Below are 17,437 nucleotides of genomic sequence, written 5' to 3' on the forward strand. Positions count from 1 at the left end.
TAGTTGTTTTATAACTCCATCATTGTCAAGCTGTCTCACTGACAATTTGGAGACTCTGTTCTCTGTACAGTGACAGCTTGATGGTGTCATGGCCGGCCAACTGTGTCCACACAAATGATGGAAGTTACCTCAAACATAGTGGACATGTTGCATGTTTTCCAGCTGAGGGGAATTAAGCAAAACAAGGCTTCAAGTGCACACTCATGGTGAATGAAGGTTGCTGTAAACCACAGCAGGAGGCCTGAGTGCTGCGTAGTGTTGAGAATGAGGCTAAGGCTTATTAGAGAAGAGAGTGAGTGAGAGCGTGCCGGTGAAGGTGCCACTCATTGGGTGTCACTCTCACCATCCATAAAGACCACTGAGTCGGATGTGTCAGTCCCTGCTACTGGAGAGACTCGCCAGCTGTCACCAACAGAAATTACTTCCCGCTCTTCATCGCTAACACACACACAGGCTGGGGGAGTACAGCACACATGGCCAAGAAAACGTACAGGAACATGTGGCGCGCATGTTCATGCTCGCAGACACACATACAGACAGGCGCTAGGTTTTCTTTCCAAAATGTTGACTTTCTTAAATTTTCAGTGCTTGTTTCCATCTACCACAAATATATTCAAGATGAAGCAAGATTACATAATTGTTGTGTGGTTGCTCAGGTGGTAGACTGGGTTGCCCAATAATTTTTGGTAATTCAGTCCCTGATTCTTTCTGTCCACATGTCCAAGTGTCTCTGAGCAACACAGTGAAAAAACTGTACCAATAAAAAATTACACTTTAGACAAAAGCATCTTTAAAATTAATGTAATGTAACATTTTCAGTGAACTTTGTAAAGCACTATGAGACACTCTGTTGTGATAATGGGCTATACAAATAAAATTGAATTGAATTGAATTGAATTGAACATTAGTAACTGGTATGGCTGAGCGATAAGGCCAAAAATATGATCAGAGGGTTCATTAGCTAAACTTTAAAATACAGTTTATTAGCATAAATATAGAATACCATAACACCGACTTTTGTCATATGTGATGCCAAAGATTTGTTGGGTTTCTTGTTTTGATTGACACCGATTGTCAGCCTTTTAAACCACTTGTATATAATTGACTACTACTACCTACCATTACCTTTCCTCAGCTTTGCAGGTTAAGTGGAGTTCACTTTCACTGTCGCATTTGTGCTCCATGGTTCCACTGTTGTTGTTTTTTTTCTTTTCCAGAGGGCATCCACTTTCTCACCCACTTTATTCACCAGTAGCTCAAACAATTCTTTGCAGTAGAAAATAGTGGTGCACTTTGATGTGCAGGCCGAAAAACTGTGGACGGTTAGATGTATCCATATTGAGTAAAAAAAATGTATCATCGTTATCTACATACATTTTACCACAATCCTGCATCAAGATCGTTTATCGCCCAGCCTTGAAACTGGCATTTCTTTGCTGCTTCCTAGCTAAAATGAGTTGATGTGTGAGTTGATATATGCGCAAGACTTCACTTCTGCACCAAAACTCGTCTTTCCCCAGATTCCTCCACTGCTCCTCTCCTCTCTCTCTTTCCTTATCTCATTCCCAACAAATGGAGGCTCACTGATGAATGTAAACGACTGCTCTCCCAGCTCCACGCAATTACAACAAACTCAACCTTTCTGCCTGTTTGGGATTAAATACCCACAAGTCAGCCGGCTCTCTCCGCATTTAAGAGCCCTTCCTCAGCCTGACGCAAAACCATGAAAACCACCACATTATGTGACAGTTTTTTTTTTTCTGCACCGACTCTTATCTTGGTATCTTTCATCTCTCCGTATTCCCCAAACATAAAAAACACAGTACATGATGAAGCTCAAAGTCATGAGCCATGGCACCAGAGCTCCCTCTAAAATGTACAGCTTCAGAAAAAAATTTGTTTAACATAGTGAGAGCTTGTTTTAAGTTTGAACCCCGAATGACACTAAATGGAGAAAATTGCAGGAGGGTCATCTTGAACTTTGTGAGGCAACAGCACTGCCATGAGGATGGGGCTTTTACAGCTGCGACAAATTAAATGCGCCTGGGTAGTGGCTATATGGATGAAAATCGGAACAAAAAGCACTGGTACTTGTGTGTATCATGTAACATGTATTAGTTATGGCCTTAAGCAGATTGCCTCTTGGGAATAACACAAAACTGAGACTTTCTTTACTGTACGGTTTTAATACTGAGTACCTAGGTTTCACCGTGTAAATGCTCTGATATCACAACTGAGACATCTGTCAACATTAATATTTTCAGTCCCTCTGGCAACCACTTGATGGTCTGATTTTTAACCAACACAGACAGCTGCTGTGATTGGCACATAAACAGCATAACACAGAACAGTCCATCACTCAGTCTGATCAATGCTTGTTTTTCAAAGGCAGTGGGAGCCAATTCTTTGTCAGTCAGCAATCACAACAAGTCCTCTAAACTAAACTAAATATGCGGTTTGTCATTAACTTCCAAAACGACACGTTTGACCTTTTCCTTCATTGACGTCCCTATTGGAAGAATAACATCACGTGTGCGTGCCTTTCCAATTAATTACATGTAATATTTGTAATTGGAAATATATAATACATGTATATATTACAGGAATTACACAATTATTTTTGGATGACTATGTGTGATGAAAAAGGTGCCCTCATAGCATTTTAGTGTCTTTCCGCTCATTGTTTTGTTTTTGCGGTTGGTAACTTTACTTTTTGTCTCACTTTAACCACTCTCATGAACTTTGAGTCCAGCAGTGGCAGGCAGCTGTTTTGAGTGAAAAAGCTCTGATAAACCAAACCCACTGTTCGCTAGCTCACCAACACCAAATTTTCACCAGGAGCTGGTGGAGACCAAAAACAGAGCTGAGAGAACAGTAAATATTGGCTTTATCTCCAAAATGAATGCTAATGTTGCTCAGTAACTGCCAAGTGTGTAAATAAGCATCTGTTTGCTAACACTTCAGCATCACATTATTACATTTATAAGGTGATGATAGGTCAGTGTTGTTTTTACAGCTTGCTGAACTGCCTTCAAGAACCCAAAAACCAATTTATGCAGTTAAAGTGTGTTTTTGTTTAGTCACATAAACTGCTTGATTAAGATTAGAGAAACATTGTGGTTCGGGTCAGGATATAGTATTTACTAAGTACCAAAGTGTTAAGTACACTTTTTTTTTTTTTACTTTTTAACAATATTATGCTGCTTCTGTCTTTGCCTCTGACAAATAGGACCCATAATCCACATGGAAGTCCTTTTCAGGTAAAGGTAAACATAATTAAGCATTTGAACAAACAACTAATACCGTTTCTTGTGAGGGCAATACCAGTGATAAATGTCTAAATTTATTTGTCTCAAATACATCAGCTGGAGAGGAATCTGAAATAAAGTAGCTTGCTACTGTCACTGGGTGTCACAAAAGGTTAATCTCATTTCATTTGGATAATATGGCATCTTTACCTTACATAATAAGATTAGCTGGGTAATTAGGCCTCATATGCTGGAATGTGAAAAGGCCAGATAGTTACTGCTGGCAGGGAGAGAGCAAGCGAAGCTCCCAAAGCTTTCTGACAACCTGTTGTAACCGAGTGCAATGCAGAGAAGTCTCCTGTGATCTCCAAAATTACTCATCCTGTCCACGCACAGCGCAGCCGCTGATAAAACGAACTCATTATATGGAGAGAAAGACGAGGGAAAGGGGGAGAAAAGAGGGAGGAAAAGGGAGAGGAGAGGATTTGCAGCTCATTTGAAGGGCACAATTAAAATTTGTAAATTTATCAGGAAAAAATGAGAGTGCGGGGAAAAGCTAATTGTGTGAGTGTAGACTGAATTCATGGGACAGCGAGGGTGGGACCACATTCATTAACAGTTTAGGGTGTCGCTTCAGAGAACAAAGCAATAAAGAAGCAAAAATGAGAGAAAATTAGAAGGATATTAGCTTAACACCTTGATTCCTAGCAACCTTGAGTCCTGATTACCTTGATGTGAGTGTATGTGTGTGTGAGAGAGAGACAGAGAGACAGACAGACAGAGAGACAGAGTACAGGACAGTGATGATCAAATCTGTCTCATCCTGGGAGCACTCTGAAAACAATCTTGCTGGCATGCTCTCAGGACATTCACAGTACTGACATGAAATATTTAGCTTCACAAACTCATATCTACTGTACAGCACTCTCTGTCTTACAGTGTGTGTGTATACAGCAGCAGCAACAGAGGAACTGTATGGGCAATAATGAGCAAAGGTAAAATCACTTCTTGTTGTGCATGACTGTTTAACAGAGATTTCAACACACAATGAGCAGAAGTGTGACCTGAAATAAACCTCACTGCTTCAAATTAATCATTAAGTTCTAATTTCTTTTCCCAAATATGTTTGTAAAGAGTAAAAGTAACTGCTGCATGGATAATGTTGACTGGCACATTTTGACAGTGGACACACAGTCACACACATAGGCGTGCAGAGGCAGTAGTGACACTGAAAACTAGGATCCTGAGTTGCCATGACATTTTCCCTCCAAAACAAGCCCTGCTAATGTTGGTGATCCACTGACTAATATGCCAAACTGAGATGGTGCACATGGTCAAGATTATACCTGCTAAACATTAGCATGTTAATGTTATTATGAGCATGTTAGCCTGCTCACGTTAGCATTGATCTCAAAGGACCCAGTGCAACCGAGTGTGGTTAAACATATAGTATCATTCAATATTTGCCATGACCACTGTCTTTTCCTGACTCAAAGTGCTGTGAGCGACGAAGTGAGTGGATATTATATTGCAAGAGCAGATATTGTGGCATAGACGTTAATCAAACTTTTGCCAGATTTGATTAAAAACGTAAATCAAGTGGCATCACAGTTTGTTTCTTCCAAAGTGTCTCATCTGTTGCAAATTAGTGGCATATAAATGTGAGTTTTAATAGACATTGTGGCAAATTGAGCTACTTTAACTAGATCACTAAACACATCCCAAGAAAACTGTGTTGTCACAGCTTTTACAAACTCTGCCTTCGATTCACTGACAGAGGAGCAGTTGTCATTTCAGGACATCACAGATTAGTGTAAGCTCTTTTGATTTTAGCTTTGGGAGACAGACGTTCATGTCCTCGTGCAGTGCTTAGGTTTAGTTGTCGAACACCACAGGAATAACAATAGAAGGAACTGTATTGTGTGGCAGATTTTCTCCCTATCCCAGGCTCCATCTGTTGGATTTTTAAAGGGTTAAATGTACGGCAAAGCCAGGGACTGATAGGAACATCAATCAAACGCAGACTGCCATAGTATCTCACACAGACAGAGTAGGTGAGAGAGAAAGAAAGTGTGTTTAAAGCTCTAATAGGATGAGATTAGTTTTACGGGGAGAGGATGGGCATTCGTTTGGTGGATGGGTAATCGTTACTGGAGCAGGCCTGTTGTTTCAGTCCAAATCTGGTTAAGTCATTTTATTCGCTCTTCATACCTACAATGTAATCCTAACACGTCCAATAGAATAATCTAAAAAAGTTGTCTTGTGTTATTTAGACTTGGGAAGGATCACCAGCTCAAACTGACTGTTTCTTTGCTCTCGTAAACAAGCGAAATTGTTGCTGTTCAAGCGTATCGCCATCAGTTGTGGAAGTTACATTAGACATGTAGAGCATTTCTGTTGCAGTGACAGCGCACAAGTGGAGCACACTCTCCGGCTCTGTGTAATTTCTGTGACTGATCACAGAGATCTCCTGCACAAATTGGCTTTTCACATTACAGATGTCCTGCGTTAATGACTGCGTTCCACAGGCTTTTCTTGAAAACTAATCCTGTCTAAATAGGAGTCAAGACTGAGAGTGACAAGAATACTAAAGAATGATATCAGATAATAGCTGCATGAGGTGCAATACACACATGTGGAGTTTGTTATTGTAGTTTGTTCCTTGATTCTCTTGTCTTTTGGGATTGGTCCTAATTGAGAAAGGGGGCATTACAGTGGCAGTCCATTATCCCCTCATGTACAACCAGCAAGAATAATGGGATACATGGTGCATGCAGGATGAAAGGAGGGGAGTCATAAAACCACAAATTGGGAACAAGAACAATAGGATGAGAAAATAGAGTGCACCCTTGGCTCTAACAATCATGTCAGCTGCAACAGATTAACACAACCTACGTATCACTGTACAGCTACCAGCTGGTCTGGCTGATGTCAAATAATGGTGGTCTAAATGGCCAAACAGGTCTGAAAAATAATTTACTTCCCCGGTCATATCTCTCTTACAAGAAGGCCTCACACACTTCTGGGCAAGGGATGCCTATTTTAAGATAGAGAGGGTGTATAATTGTAGTAATCAATCAAGTGGTGAATCAGTTTTCACTGACAGGCCGTGCTATGTCTGTATAGAAAAAGGAGTCTTTTCTACGGCAGTACAATGGCAGTTTGTTCTTCAGTATTCTGGCTTTGTTTCGATCGCAGAAATCAAACCACAAGAGAGCAACGGCACAGCGGCCCATTCATCCATGAGTTTTACTACTGACCACCTGACAGACAGTTTATCTCCCCAAGAGAGATTTATATTAAACAAGCAAGAACTCTAAGCCCCATGCATGGTTAAAAACTTGTAGGTAGCATTGAATGGACTGACAAAAAGAGGAGAAAAAAAAGATCAACTAAAAGAAGGCCGGACTGTTCATGAGAAATGGTATCAGGATGCCTCTTGGTACCTTGTTTGCAGTGAAAACAACAGCTGTAATCTCCCCAAACACAGACAAAGAGGCCATTATCATTGAACACCAGCATGCTCTACGTGTTCACACACATGCACAGACACACACGTGTACAAAGGCACAAACGCACACAGCTTAAGTCCCAACAATAGATCTGGAAGACCTCATTAGTCCCCAGAGCCGGAGTTGAGTGTGGGCCGAGGCCAACTCTGTCGTCTTATTATGCCAGTACCAACACATGGCACAGAGTGAATTAATGGCTAAATGGAAGCGTGCAAATTGTTTCGTGCATAATGGGCCTACCTGCATCTGTCACTGATACATTAAAATGGGGCACTGGAAAGGAAAATAAAGCCAGGAGTGCTGCAAGGTATCAGGCCAGTTTACTTGGCCGCACCATCTCTGCTCAGACTGTGAGGGATGTGGAATAATGAAGTTTAAATGCCATAAAAAGGACACGTGTGTTCAGTGTTGTTCTAAATAGTAATCAAATTGCTCAGTGAAAAAATAAGTGGTTTGTCCTACATAGAAGTCAGAAATAAATTACTTTAGGAGGATTTGGAGCACAATAGATTAGACATAATTGTGGACTGATAAGAAATTGACTTGGCAACCTGAAGGGAATTGAGTTATTGATGCTGGAAAATCACTCACTCGCTCTTTCGCAGACGTGTGCACGCAAGCGTGTGCAGACACAGTTCAGGCCACACGGACCCTCGCCACTACTTCATGTTCCACCTCACTCACACGGCTCTTTATCTCACCCTCCCCATCCCCATCAGGTTTCTGTCACTCTTTTCTACACTCTGCGGTCTCCCTTATTTCCTTTATGTCACAGAATAGAACTTTATTGTCCACCATGGCGGATGAATGTCTGTAAAGTCAGCCCAAAAAGACCCCTATCAAGGCACAGAAAGAGTAACTGTAATTTCAAAATAACAGTTAAATTGGTATAAAGTGACTCATCTTAGCTTCTGTTCTAAGATAAACACACAATTTACACATCAGTGTCTCCTTTATGTGTAAGGTGCAGATCCTTGACGGTTCACCAGCTTTGGTTTTGTCCCATTAGCTACGAATGTATTAACTCCAAATTGTATTCAGTGCTAAAGAAATTCACCTGCAAACCAGAAAATGCAGGCTTAGGTTGGTCGACAGAACAAGGAGATTGTAACTTTTTGAAGACTGTAACAATTGAATATGGGATGTTAATAGCTAAAAAATACATCGGAATGCTTTGGGATAAAAAAAAAATCCACACTACTGTTAAAATCCTGAAATAAGCAGCCGGCTGCACATGAAACAAAATTTCATATGGCGTAGCTGGAAAGTTTTCCAAGCTGCCTTTCAAATGTCTTTTTTATAGCGATGATAGCGATTATCAAAATGTTACTTGATAATCGACTAATCTGATAAAAAAGCTGATACTTTTATGTCAGTCGACTCATTAATATTACATACATTAATACATTAATATAATTACGAGCTCTTTCAGTGTTTTTATTCCATTTGTTTCCATGTTTTCCCTGGTTTTTATGTGACTGAAAAGCTACAAATAAAATGTTAAAAACAAATACAGCACAGCTACAGCAGCACTAAAAATCACTACTCCAGCCTTCCCTCTCAGTCTCACCACCCTATTTTTGATCCCCTTTCCCTGTTTCCACCTCCGTTTTTTACGCTTTAATCTATTTATTCATCTATTTAAAGATCTTATCCCACCCCCCCTCCATGACTAGGGCACTGCTTTTGTCATACTCGCAAACAATCATTTCTTTTCTCTCTCCCTCTGTTACTGCTTTTATACAGTATGTAGACAGAAATATATAAGCAAGTGGTTGCCATGCCAACCGTGTCCACCGCATTCAACCCCTCGTTCTGTGTGTGTGTGTGTGTGTGTGTGTGTGTGTGTTTTTGTGACTGACAGCGAACATGCGTAACAGGGGAAGAATAAAGGTTTAAGGAGATCGAGTCGAGTGAACGCTAATCACTGAGAACTTGGGGAGGAAATGCAGAGATTTCCTCAAAAACTGTGTTAAACATAAAATGATGTCTGATGTAGGTTGCCTCCCCCTCCCCTCCATCTTTCCACTCGTGCGCTGTATTCCTCAGCAGCGCTCTTACATATCTGGTATACTCTTTTCTACGCTTTTCCTCTTGTCACTCTCAGTTTGTGCCCTCTGTCTCTCTGTCAACTGTAAAATGTGGTAATTATATGTTGAGCAAAATCCTCTTCCTCCGTCACACCCACACAAATTGTTATTTCATAACCTTCGCACACCCCCACCCCTCACTTGTTTATTTTCTCTTACTTATCTCTACAGTATCATCACTCCATTGTTCTTTGCCTCTACTTCCTCCACCTCTACATCTCTAGCTCCACTCTTGTCCATTCCTGGAATATCAAATGCAACAGTCTTAATAAGAAGAAGAACAAGCAGGCTTTACGAGCGTCTCCAAATCACCATAAGTCAACTTTAGACTAGAGCTTTTATTTGATTCTTTATTTACTCATGTTGAGAGATTGCTGTGATTTAAATGTTCTGTTAAGCAACAAGTAAAAAGGGACTGATTTCAGGATTATAACAGTCTGGTTTAAGGCGTCAACAAGTTGTTTATTATCCACCATAATCGCTGCAATTTATCAAACATAACCAGTTTTTGCAATATGAGTACTTAGTAAGCCAATAATGACAATGGTAAATATGTTTGTTGAGATACAGTACAAATTACGCATGAATCCCATTAATATGAAAGCTTTAACTACAGTAATTTCAAGAAATCACTTTGTCTAATTATTATGCAAATTTATGCAGCAAGGTCCTCCAAAATGTAATCAGATCTGGTGCTCTACATGAGGGAACTGCAGGGTAAGAATGAAGTTTCTACCATGTATTAGATTGTGCTTGAGAAATTTTGTTCGCAAGGATGCTTTCATGAAATAATAAATGTCTCGGGGCAACACAAAGTCCTCTGTAACATGTGACATGGTGACTAGACGAAGTAAAACCGACAATGACATAATGCGAGCAGATAGTCCTACAGGGTTTCAATACAAACCAAGGAGTTTGTACTTTGTGAAAAATCATAAAGGATGTCCAAGCCTGTAGTCCAGTAGGTTTCTTTTCACATATAATGCATTTTGGTACGTACTTATTCCATTTTTATCCAATATGTGCTCAGTGTGTTGGTTTTTCCTTATTTATGAGCCAAAGATAAATCATTTATATGATAGATAATTAAGTTTTTCGGGATCTAAAATACTTTTTACTCTACTTGAATTGCTGTAATTATTTTTAAACTACCTTTTCCCAAAGTGTTCAACCCTGCAGAGTTTGGACAAAAAGCCGTGAGATGTGGCTGAAAGCTAAAAAGAAAAAAACCTGATCAGTTGACTTTGAGTTCCGATTTAATTTGCCAAACTACTGTGTCCAAGGTCAAGAAAGAGCTTTCACACTTAGTTATAGAAAATATCATATCAATCAAACTAAACAAAATATAACTTGAAACCAAACAAACAGCGACAGCCATTAACCACACCTCAAAGGCAACTGCAGAGAATCTCTATTGCATGTCCCATTTTATAAGATGGGTGCTGCACCATAAAGATGACAAAAAAACAACCTCAGCGCTGTATGGATTCTGTAATTCATCTATGAAGGACTTAAACACCTTATTTAAGGACACATTTCAAAGCTATTGTTCCATTTCTGGATTATAGATTCTCGCTGTGCAGTCTGGTTTTTACTAAACCTCTTCTATCCTGATCCCACAGAGATGGTTTTTTTTTTTATACCTGTTGTGGACTGTTATGTGTTTATTTCACGCTGTGATTCCTTTTAGAGTTCAGTTGACCTGCTATCAGTAGTCAAAATATGACATCAGGTTTACAGAAAAGGTAGAATCAATCAAACAGAGAGGCTGGGTTTGAGTGGTGAGAGGCTGATGCCTTTTAAAATTCGCATTTTTCTCTCCATTTCTTCATTATCTTAAATGAGTGGGGGGGGTGTCATAATCAAATATCCAAAATTAAACTATTATGATGACTTTTATGAATTTGCCAGCCAAAGAACCAGTAGATTATCTTACAAATTTAGCCATTTTGTTTTCTGTGAATCTTGATTAAAACAGCAGATTTTGCAGATGTGCTCTATTCTCCGTACTTAAAAATAAGCCTTAAAAATCAGACCCAAGAAACATTATCATAATTATTGCTGGATTTGATCTATTCCGGCTTCACTATTCACCATAAACATATTTGCCCTGATGATTTGTGCAGTGTGGTCAAATGACTCATGAATAGTTCAATGTTTGTTTTTTCCTCCAAAAAGCAAACAGTGGGCTTTCCTACCTTAGCAGCCATGACCATGGAGGAGCCTCCCCTGATGCCCAGGATGGGGAGGTGTGTCTGGGCAGAGATGAAGTCCAGGATCTGAGCGATGGCCTCCTGGTCCGTATCGTCACCGAACACTACGCCTTGCAGAGAGTTCCTTGTCATTTGTGCGCAGATCCGATTGATGATACTCTTGGGGTCGGTCTCATTCATGGTGACCACCTCGACTTTGGGAGGGTAGGGGATGTGGAGGAAGTCCTCTTTCTCAAGTCCGACCCCCAGGGTTACTTCACTAGAGTTGCCCACCAGGATGACAGCGATGCTGAGTGAGTTGATCAGTTTGGGATTGATTGGGGGAAGAGCCGGTAAGCCAGGGGAGTACTGAGGAGGGATGACAACGCCCCTCTGGGTGCCGCCTCCCCTCTGGCCACCTTGTCCCCCTGGGGCACCTCCAGGTCCTGTCCCTGGACCTCCACCCCTGCGAGACTCGCAGACGGGTAAGAGGAGTACGGACACGAGGAGCAGAGAGAAGGACAAGGAGAGGAAGGGCAGGGTCAGCCGAGGCTGACAGTAAGGATGATGAGAGGGCTGGTCTGGAGGAGGAGGATGGGGGGAGGAGGAGGGGAAGACGAAGCGCTTGTCCTGAAGACGGGAGGGAGAAGGGTGGAGGCTGACAAGCATTGTGGAGGAGTGTAAATGCCGTCCCTGGATGGAAAGAGAGGAAGAGAGAGACAGAGAACAATTATGTAAAATCAAGAGGTGGAAAAAGCAAGGTGGAAAAGTCTCCAATTTATAATCCAACGATTAAATTTGCTGAGTCAATATCCTCTGATATAGATATCAGGGATATAATATTATAGATCTGGACAAAAAACATTAAATTAGGCCTAAATAAGAGCAGAGAAGTCTCCTGATTTAGAAACAGTATCACCATTAGATACTTTAATAAAGAGGTTATTCATATATTGATAACATGCATGGAAGATATGGCTGTGTTATTTTACACCTCTCCAGCTAGTTAATTTCTCCTTCATTTCATCTAAACTGTGGAGGGACTGTAGAGACACGTGTGCCACTTTTAATCACATTCTTTGGTCTTTTTACAGAATAATACAGAAAGAAATAGAGCATAGCATTTAATTTTTCGATCAATTTGTGATTTTTGGGTAAACGTTAAGAGAAGTGAGCATCTGTTGTGTTAATTAATTTGAGCGGCTGCAAAAATATATCCATCACTGACAAAATGGGCAAACACAACATATGAAAACAAATAACACACTAACCAGAGCTAACCTTTGTATGTATGAATAAAGCTGGATGAAATGATGAAACTATGTCAAATGAATCTCCTAGTAAACTGATCAGATCTTGCTTTATTTTTTTATGTGTTATTCATCCTTTCATTTCTTTATTCCCATTTTTTCTTTCTTTTTCCCTTTCCTTCTAATTTGATACATCCACATTGGGCAGAGCTGGTATTATGCCATTGCTGTTGGCTTGATCTTATGGATAACACTAATAAACAGTATAAAAATCCAGTTCTGGTCAGGATCTTAAAAAACACAGATGACTCAAGCCCTTAATTGCCAAACTAAGTGACCCACATATGTGGGTATCAAACCACACACTGAGAGAGAGGCCTGTAAGCTCTCATGGAGCATCAAGTGACAACGCCACATCCATTATACTGTGCTGTGACTTCCTAGGAGGAACCCTGTGGCACACATCAAAGACAGAGCGGGAAAGAGATAGTGAGCTGAGTCTGTGTGCGTGTGTGTGTGTGTGTGTGTGTGTGTGCTTTGAGAGAGTCAGGACAGCACTGGGTGCATTTTGACAGATTGACAGCCTCACAGCTTCATGGACTAGCTGCCAGGCTAAGTGACCATTAGAAACTCTCTCCCTCCTTTCCTTCTCTCTCTCCCTCCCACTCTACTTTCATTGTTTTTCTCCCTTTCACCCTCCAAACCTGTTTTCTTTCAGTTGCTCCCTCCAACCCTCTGAGATCCCTTCGCTGTTCTTTGAAGTCAACGGCAGACCTATTATTTACTATTATTGCTATTATTTACTGCTCCTCTATTAGCAGCCATGCAACGAGTGCTAGAGCAGGGTACAGAGGAGAGATGATGGAGGGAGGGGAGAGGAGAAAGAAAGTGAGAGAGAGCGAGAGAGGCGGAGTGAAAGATGTAAGCAGAGGGAGGTGACAGGCTCGGAGAAACACAATTAGTCATAGCCTGATGTGAAAATTGTGGTTTCTTACCGAGTGTGTATGTGTGGGAGCGCACGCATATAGAAGTGTATCAGGAGTACAAATTTGGGCATATTTTCAGCATAGATAAAGACGAGGAATCTTAATGAGTATACGTTCATGCTCATATTCTAAATTAAGCACAGAGGAGCACTTTAAGAGAGGGATAAATGAAGGGCAGAGTAAAAGGCTTGTTCCTCTTCCTCGCTCACACAACACCTTTGCTAATCTTTTATTTATCAAGCACCCCCGTGTGTTGTGGAGCAGATCCAGTCAGCACCAAAAACAAAAGTCCAAAGAAAACACAGGCAAAAGAGAGAAGTTGTGAGGAGAAGTTAAAATCTGACAGAGGAAAACAGCAACATAAAGGAAGAAGTAATCTGTGAAGTAGGGCGAGCACAAAGAGAAGAAGCTGGACCATGTGGAAAATAAGAAGAGGAGGAAATGTTAGCTCCACATAGAAAAACTGTTTGTCTAAAAGGTCTAATTACCAGAGGTTTGTCAGGCTTAATTGCAGGTGCACATGCTAATTGTAAACGAGCTGAATTCTCCACTGGGGCGCTACAGTGGAGCCACGAGAGAAGGAGAGAGAGAAAGAGAAAGAGAAAGAGGAGGAGGAAACGAGTGGGAGGATGGCAGCAGAGAGAAGAGAAGAGTGGGGCGAGGGAGAGAATAAATAGAGACATACACAAAAGAGATGGAGGTGGAAGAAGGAACAGCAATAAGAAACCCAGAAGAGGGAGGGAGGGGGGAGGGAGGGAGGGAGGTATGGAAGGGTAACACAGCTGAAGAAAGAAAGATGAAAAGAGGACATGATTAGCACAGGCTGATAAAAGAGGAGTCAAGGGTGGGGAGGAGGTTAAAGAAATGTAAAGAGAAAAAAAGAAAAACTACAAGAAGGAAACAAGAAGGAAAGACATCATCTCAGTCCACAGTGTGTTAAGAAAAAAAAAAAAAAAGGAAATTCTGCCAAAGGGCTGATGAATCTACTGAGAGGGAGCACCGGAGGGAAACTAGCTGAAAAAAAATCTTTAAAAATAATGCGAGATGTGTGACAGTAAACGAGGGAGCAGAGAGAAACAGAGACCCATTCGGATATGTGTGTCCGTATAACAGCAGTGCTCGGTTTCCATAGTAACAATTCAAATATGTCTCCATATAACACCCTGATGGACAGGAAGAAAGACACAACTCGCACGCTCACACTAATTCATGCAGTACACTGCATGCAGCGTGTGCCCTTTCCTAATAATACACAATTGACTTTTATCTAAGCTGGCGCATATTGCTGTGCCGACTCTCACTGACAAAAATAAAACGCCTGTAACATAAAATAAATAGCAAGGTGCCTTCGCACAAATGTGTGCATGCACACCCACAAACACACATATGAGGTAAGTTAATGCACTCCTGCAGATGGAGATGATCCACTGCTCCGCCTTTTAGTGTACCTCACATTAAAAATGAATCTCCGAAAGGGCTACAGGCAAATAAACAGAAATAACACGATGGAGGGAGCATCCAGCCAACGAACGCACTGAGCAGGAGCTCCTATGACATTTGGACTAATCAGACCTTCATACAGCATCTCCACCGTCATTAACCGTCCCCAATTAATAACTTTTAAATGGAGGGTGTCAAGAGCAGATCGTTTTCTCACAGCATAATAGAATATAAGTAAACCATCTAACACTGCATCACCACAAACAAGTTGACACATGAATTTATGTGATCTCTTGTGCCCATTACAGCACTTACACAGCAATCATGATAACATATGCAGTGCAGGGAAAACATGGATGCGTGGCGATGAGCGGCGACACAAAACACCCACGTGTACAATGCTTCTATCCAGTAATTTACTGCAGACGTGACCAGCCTTCTACCCAGCGCTCCTATAAAGACACACATGCATGAACACCGAGCTGGCCGTGCAAATGGTGTCAACATATGCAGTGTAGGTCAAGCACTGTTTGGGTCGGACAACATCTGAGCCCTGCTGATGCATATAGGCTCCTGTTTTTCCAACATGAAAATAGTATGTCTGTGTATGTGTGTGTGTGTGTCCTTGCATAGCCACACACACACATAAGCAGGATCATGTGCACACAGCAGGCTCTGGGTTGTGCCAAATCATGCCAATAAGAGGGAGACATCAGTCATATCACATTTAACATTTACAAAGAGTATTGATCACAGAACCGTCAAATGGCACAAGCCACCAATAGAATAACCAGATCTGCTTGAGATGTGTAACCACACACACACACACACTCACACACACACTCATCCAATCTGCCAATAAATACTGCACATGATCAATCAATGGGCCTCGATCAGCTCGTCCCCTGTCAGTTCCCACAGTAATGGATATGTGTGGTTTCAGATGGTTTTCCAGAATATTGCTGGGGGTAACGGACCACAGCCTAAACACTCCAGAGGATCGAAGCAACACCCTGAGACATTAAAACTGAGTCTGCCATGCTATTTAAAACACACGTAGGCCATCATTATCAGGCTCTACTATATCCCTGGAGACTTGTGGTGGGTTGCGCTGTATAGCATTTCAAAGGCATTGTGGATAACATAAGCTGACAGGCATATCTATTAAGGAGCCCATTTACATTCAGTGGGTGGTCACTCACAGGTAAGAGTGGTACTTTTGCCGTCTCCGCTGAAGCACACACACTGCATCAGGCATGATTTGTAAATAACAACAAATCATACTCAACAGTCTGCTTTAACAGCATTTTTAAGTTACTACTGCTTCAATATATGCACAAAGGGTGGCCTCGCGACTCTAAAACAGAAAAAAAGTGTTTTCCTTTCATTTAAAAAGGTCTAGATATTCCCTGGTGAGACGCAACAGCAGGTAACAATGTTTGACATTTCTGTTTACTGTCACAACTCAAATATAACATCAATAATTCAAAAAAAGTACTTTCTTTTAATTTACTAGAAACTGGTTTTCCTACACATCCACCCAGCATGTTTCCTGTGATAAATGCTTTGTGGTTTTTACGACTACAACTATTTCTGCTCTTTATTTAAAAGAGTACACAAGTGACAAAGTAAGGGCATTATCTCTGATGTTAGCACATGATTTAGAATAATCCTACAGTAAAATGGTGTGTGGTCTTTAAATTCAACGTCTATCTTGCTGAAGGGACGTTTTAGACAACGACACACCTTACCTAAACTAACCTAAACCTCACAGCTATAAATAAGCAACTGCCCCAACTCCATTCATTGTCCAGGCGAGGCCTTGAAAAGAAAGAAAAATAAGAAGCTGCTATTCAAATTTCAATGCAGGTGAGTTTTGCATACAATGAAACAGAGCATGGCAAAAAAAAAGTTCCTTCACATTTTGTTGACTTGACGAAACACAGCATCTGCTGAGTTTAAGCAAAATATTCAGTTATGTCCGTAACTGTTGCAAAAATTAGCAGAAGATGAAAATAGTGTGTGTGCCCTCACTGGTTTAACACTGAATCACATTCTTGCTTTTAGTTTATTCTTATACAATAAAGACTCAAAATATTGCCGGTGAGTGGACAAGCAACAGTTCTTGGAAAAACAAAGTTTTAAATCACCTGCACCAAAAGACTGGTGTTGTTTTTGGTGAACGACGTTCACTGTGATGTGTCAGTCAGCACTGTGTGACACTGTTGTGTTCAGTCAGGTAATCACATGTCATGCAGCTATAATGACTCCCCTGCAGGGATGGTGGAAACCAACACAAGTTCTATTTACATCCTCTGTAATTATTCAATTCACTCACACAAAGTCAACTGTCACTGTGAGCTGAATGTCTGCTGTAAAATATACCGACTCTCTACTATAATGCAATAGTCAAACTTTAATAAGAATACACTTTGCTGTGGTTGACAACTATTATAAAAAACATATTTTTAGCTTTATGTGGCAAGCAATCACAATAAAAGATATATATATTTCATTTTATATTTTTCTTATTGCCAAAAAATCCTATGAAAAGACACAAACAATGCATGGTTAGCAGGCATTCGGACCAAAGACAGGCCGCTTTGGTGGGGTTGTGTTGTTTCAGCTAATACGTGATCCAAGAAGAAAGATCTGAGTGACAGAGCCAGAACACTGCACAGTGATTTTTACTATAGTCTGAGACAGGATTTTACGACTC

General features: G+C 40.8%; 2 protein-coding genes across 2 annotated transcripts in view; one reads left to right on the plus strand and one right to left on the minus strand.

Annotated features, from left to right (window-relative positions):
* grin2bb (glutamate receptor, ionotropic, N-methyl D-aspartate 2B, genome duplicate b) overlaps nt 1-11,243 on the minus strand; it is a 67,359-nt gene extending 56,116 nt beyond the window's left edge. Inside the window, exon 1 of the mRNA XM_070827613.1 lies at nt 11,049-11,243. Within this exon, the coding sequence (XP_070683714.1) occupies nt 11,049-11,243 (195 nt within the window). The remainder of the gene's footprint in view (nt 1-11,048) is intronic.
* emp1 (epithelial membrane protein 1) overlaps nt 1-17,437 on the plus strand; it is a 124,902-nt gene that overhangs the window by 82,920 nt on the left and 24,545 nt on the right. The window lies entirely within an intron of this gene.

This window comes from Pempheris klunzingeri, chromosome 3, assembly GCF_042242105.1.
Source record: "Pempheris klunzingeri isolate RE-2024b chromosome 3, fPemKlu1.hap1, whole genome shotgun sequence".
NCBI classification, from domain to species: Eukaryota; Metazoa; Chordata; class Actinopteri; order Acropomatiformes; family Pempheridae; genus Pempheris; species Pempheris klunzingeri.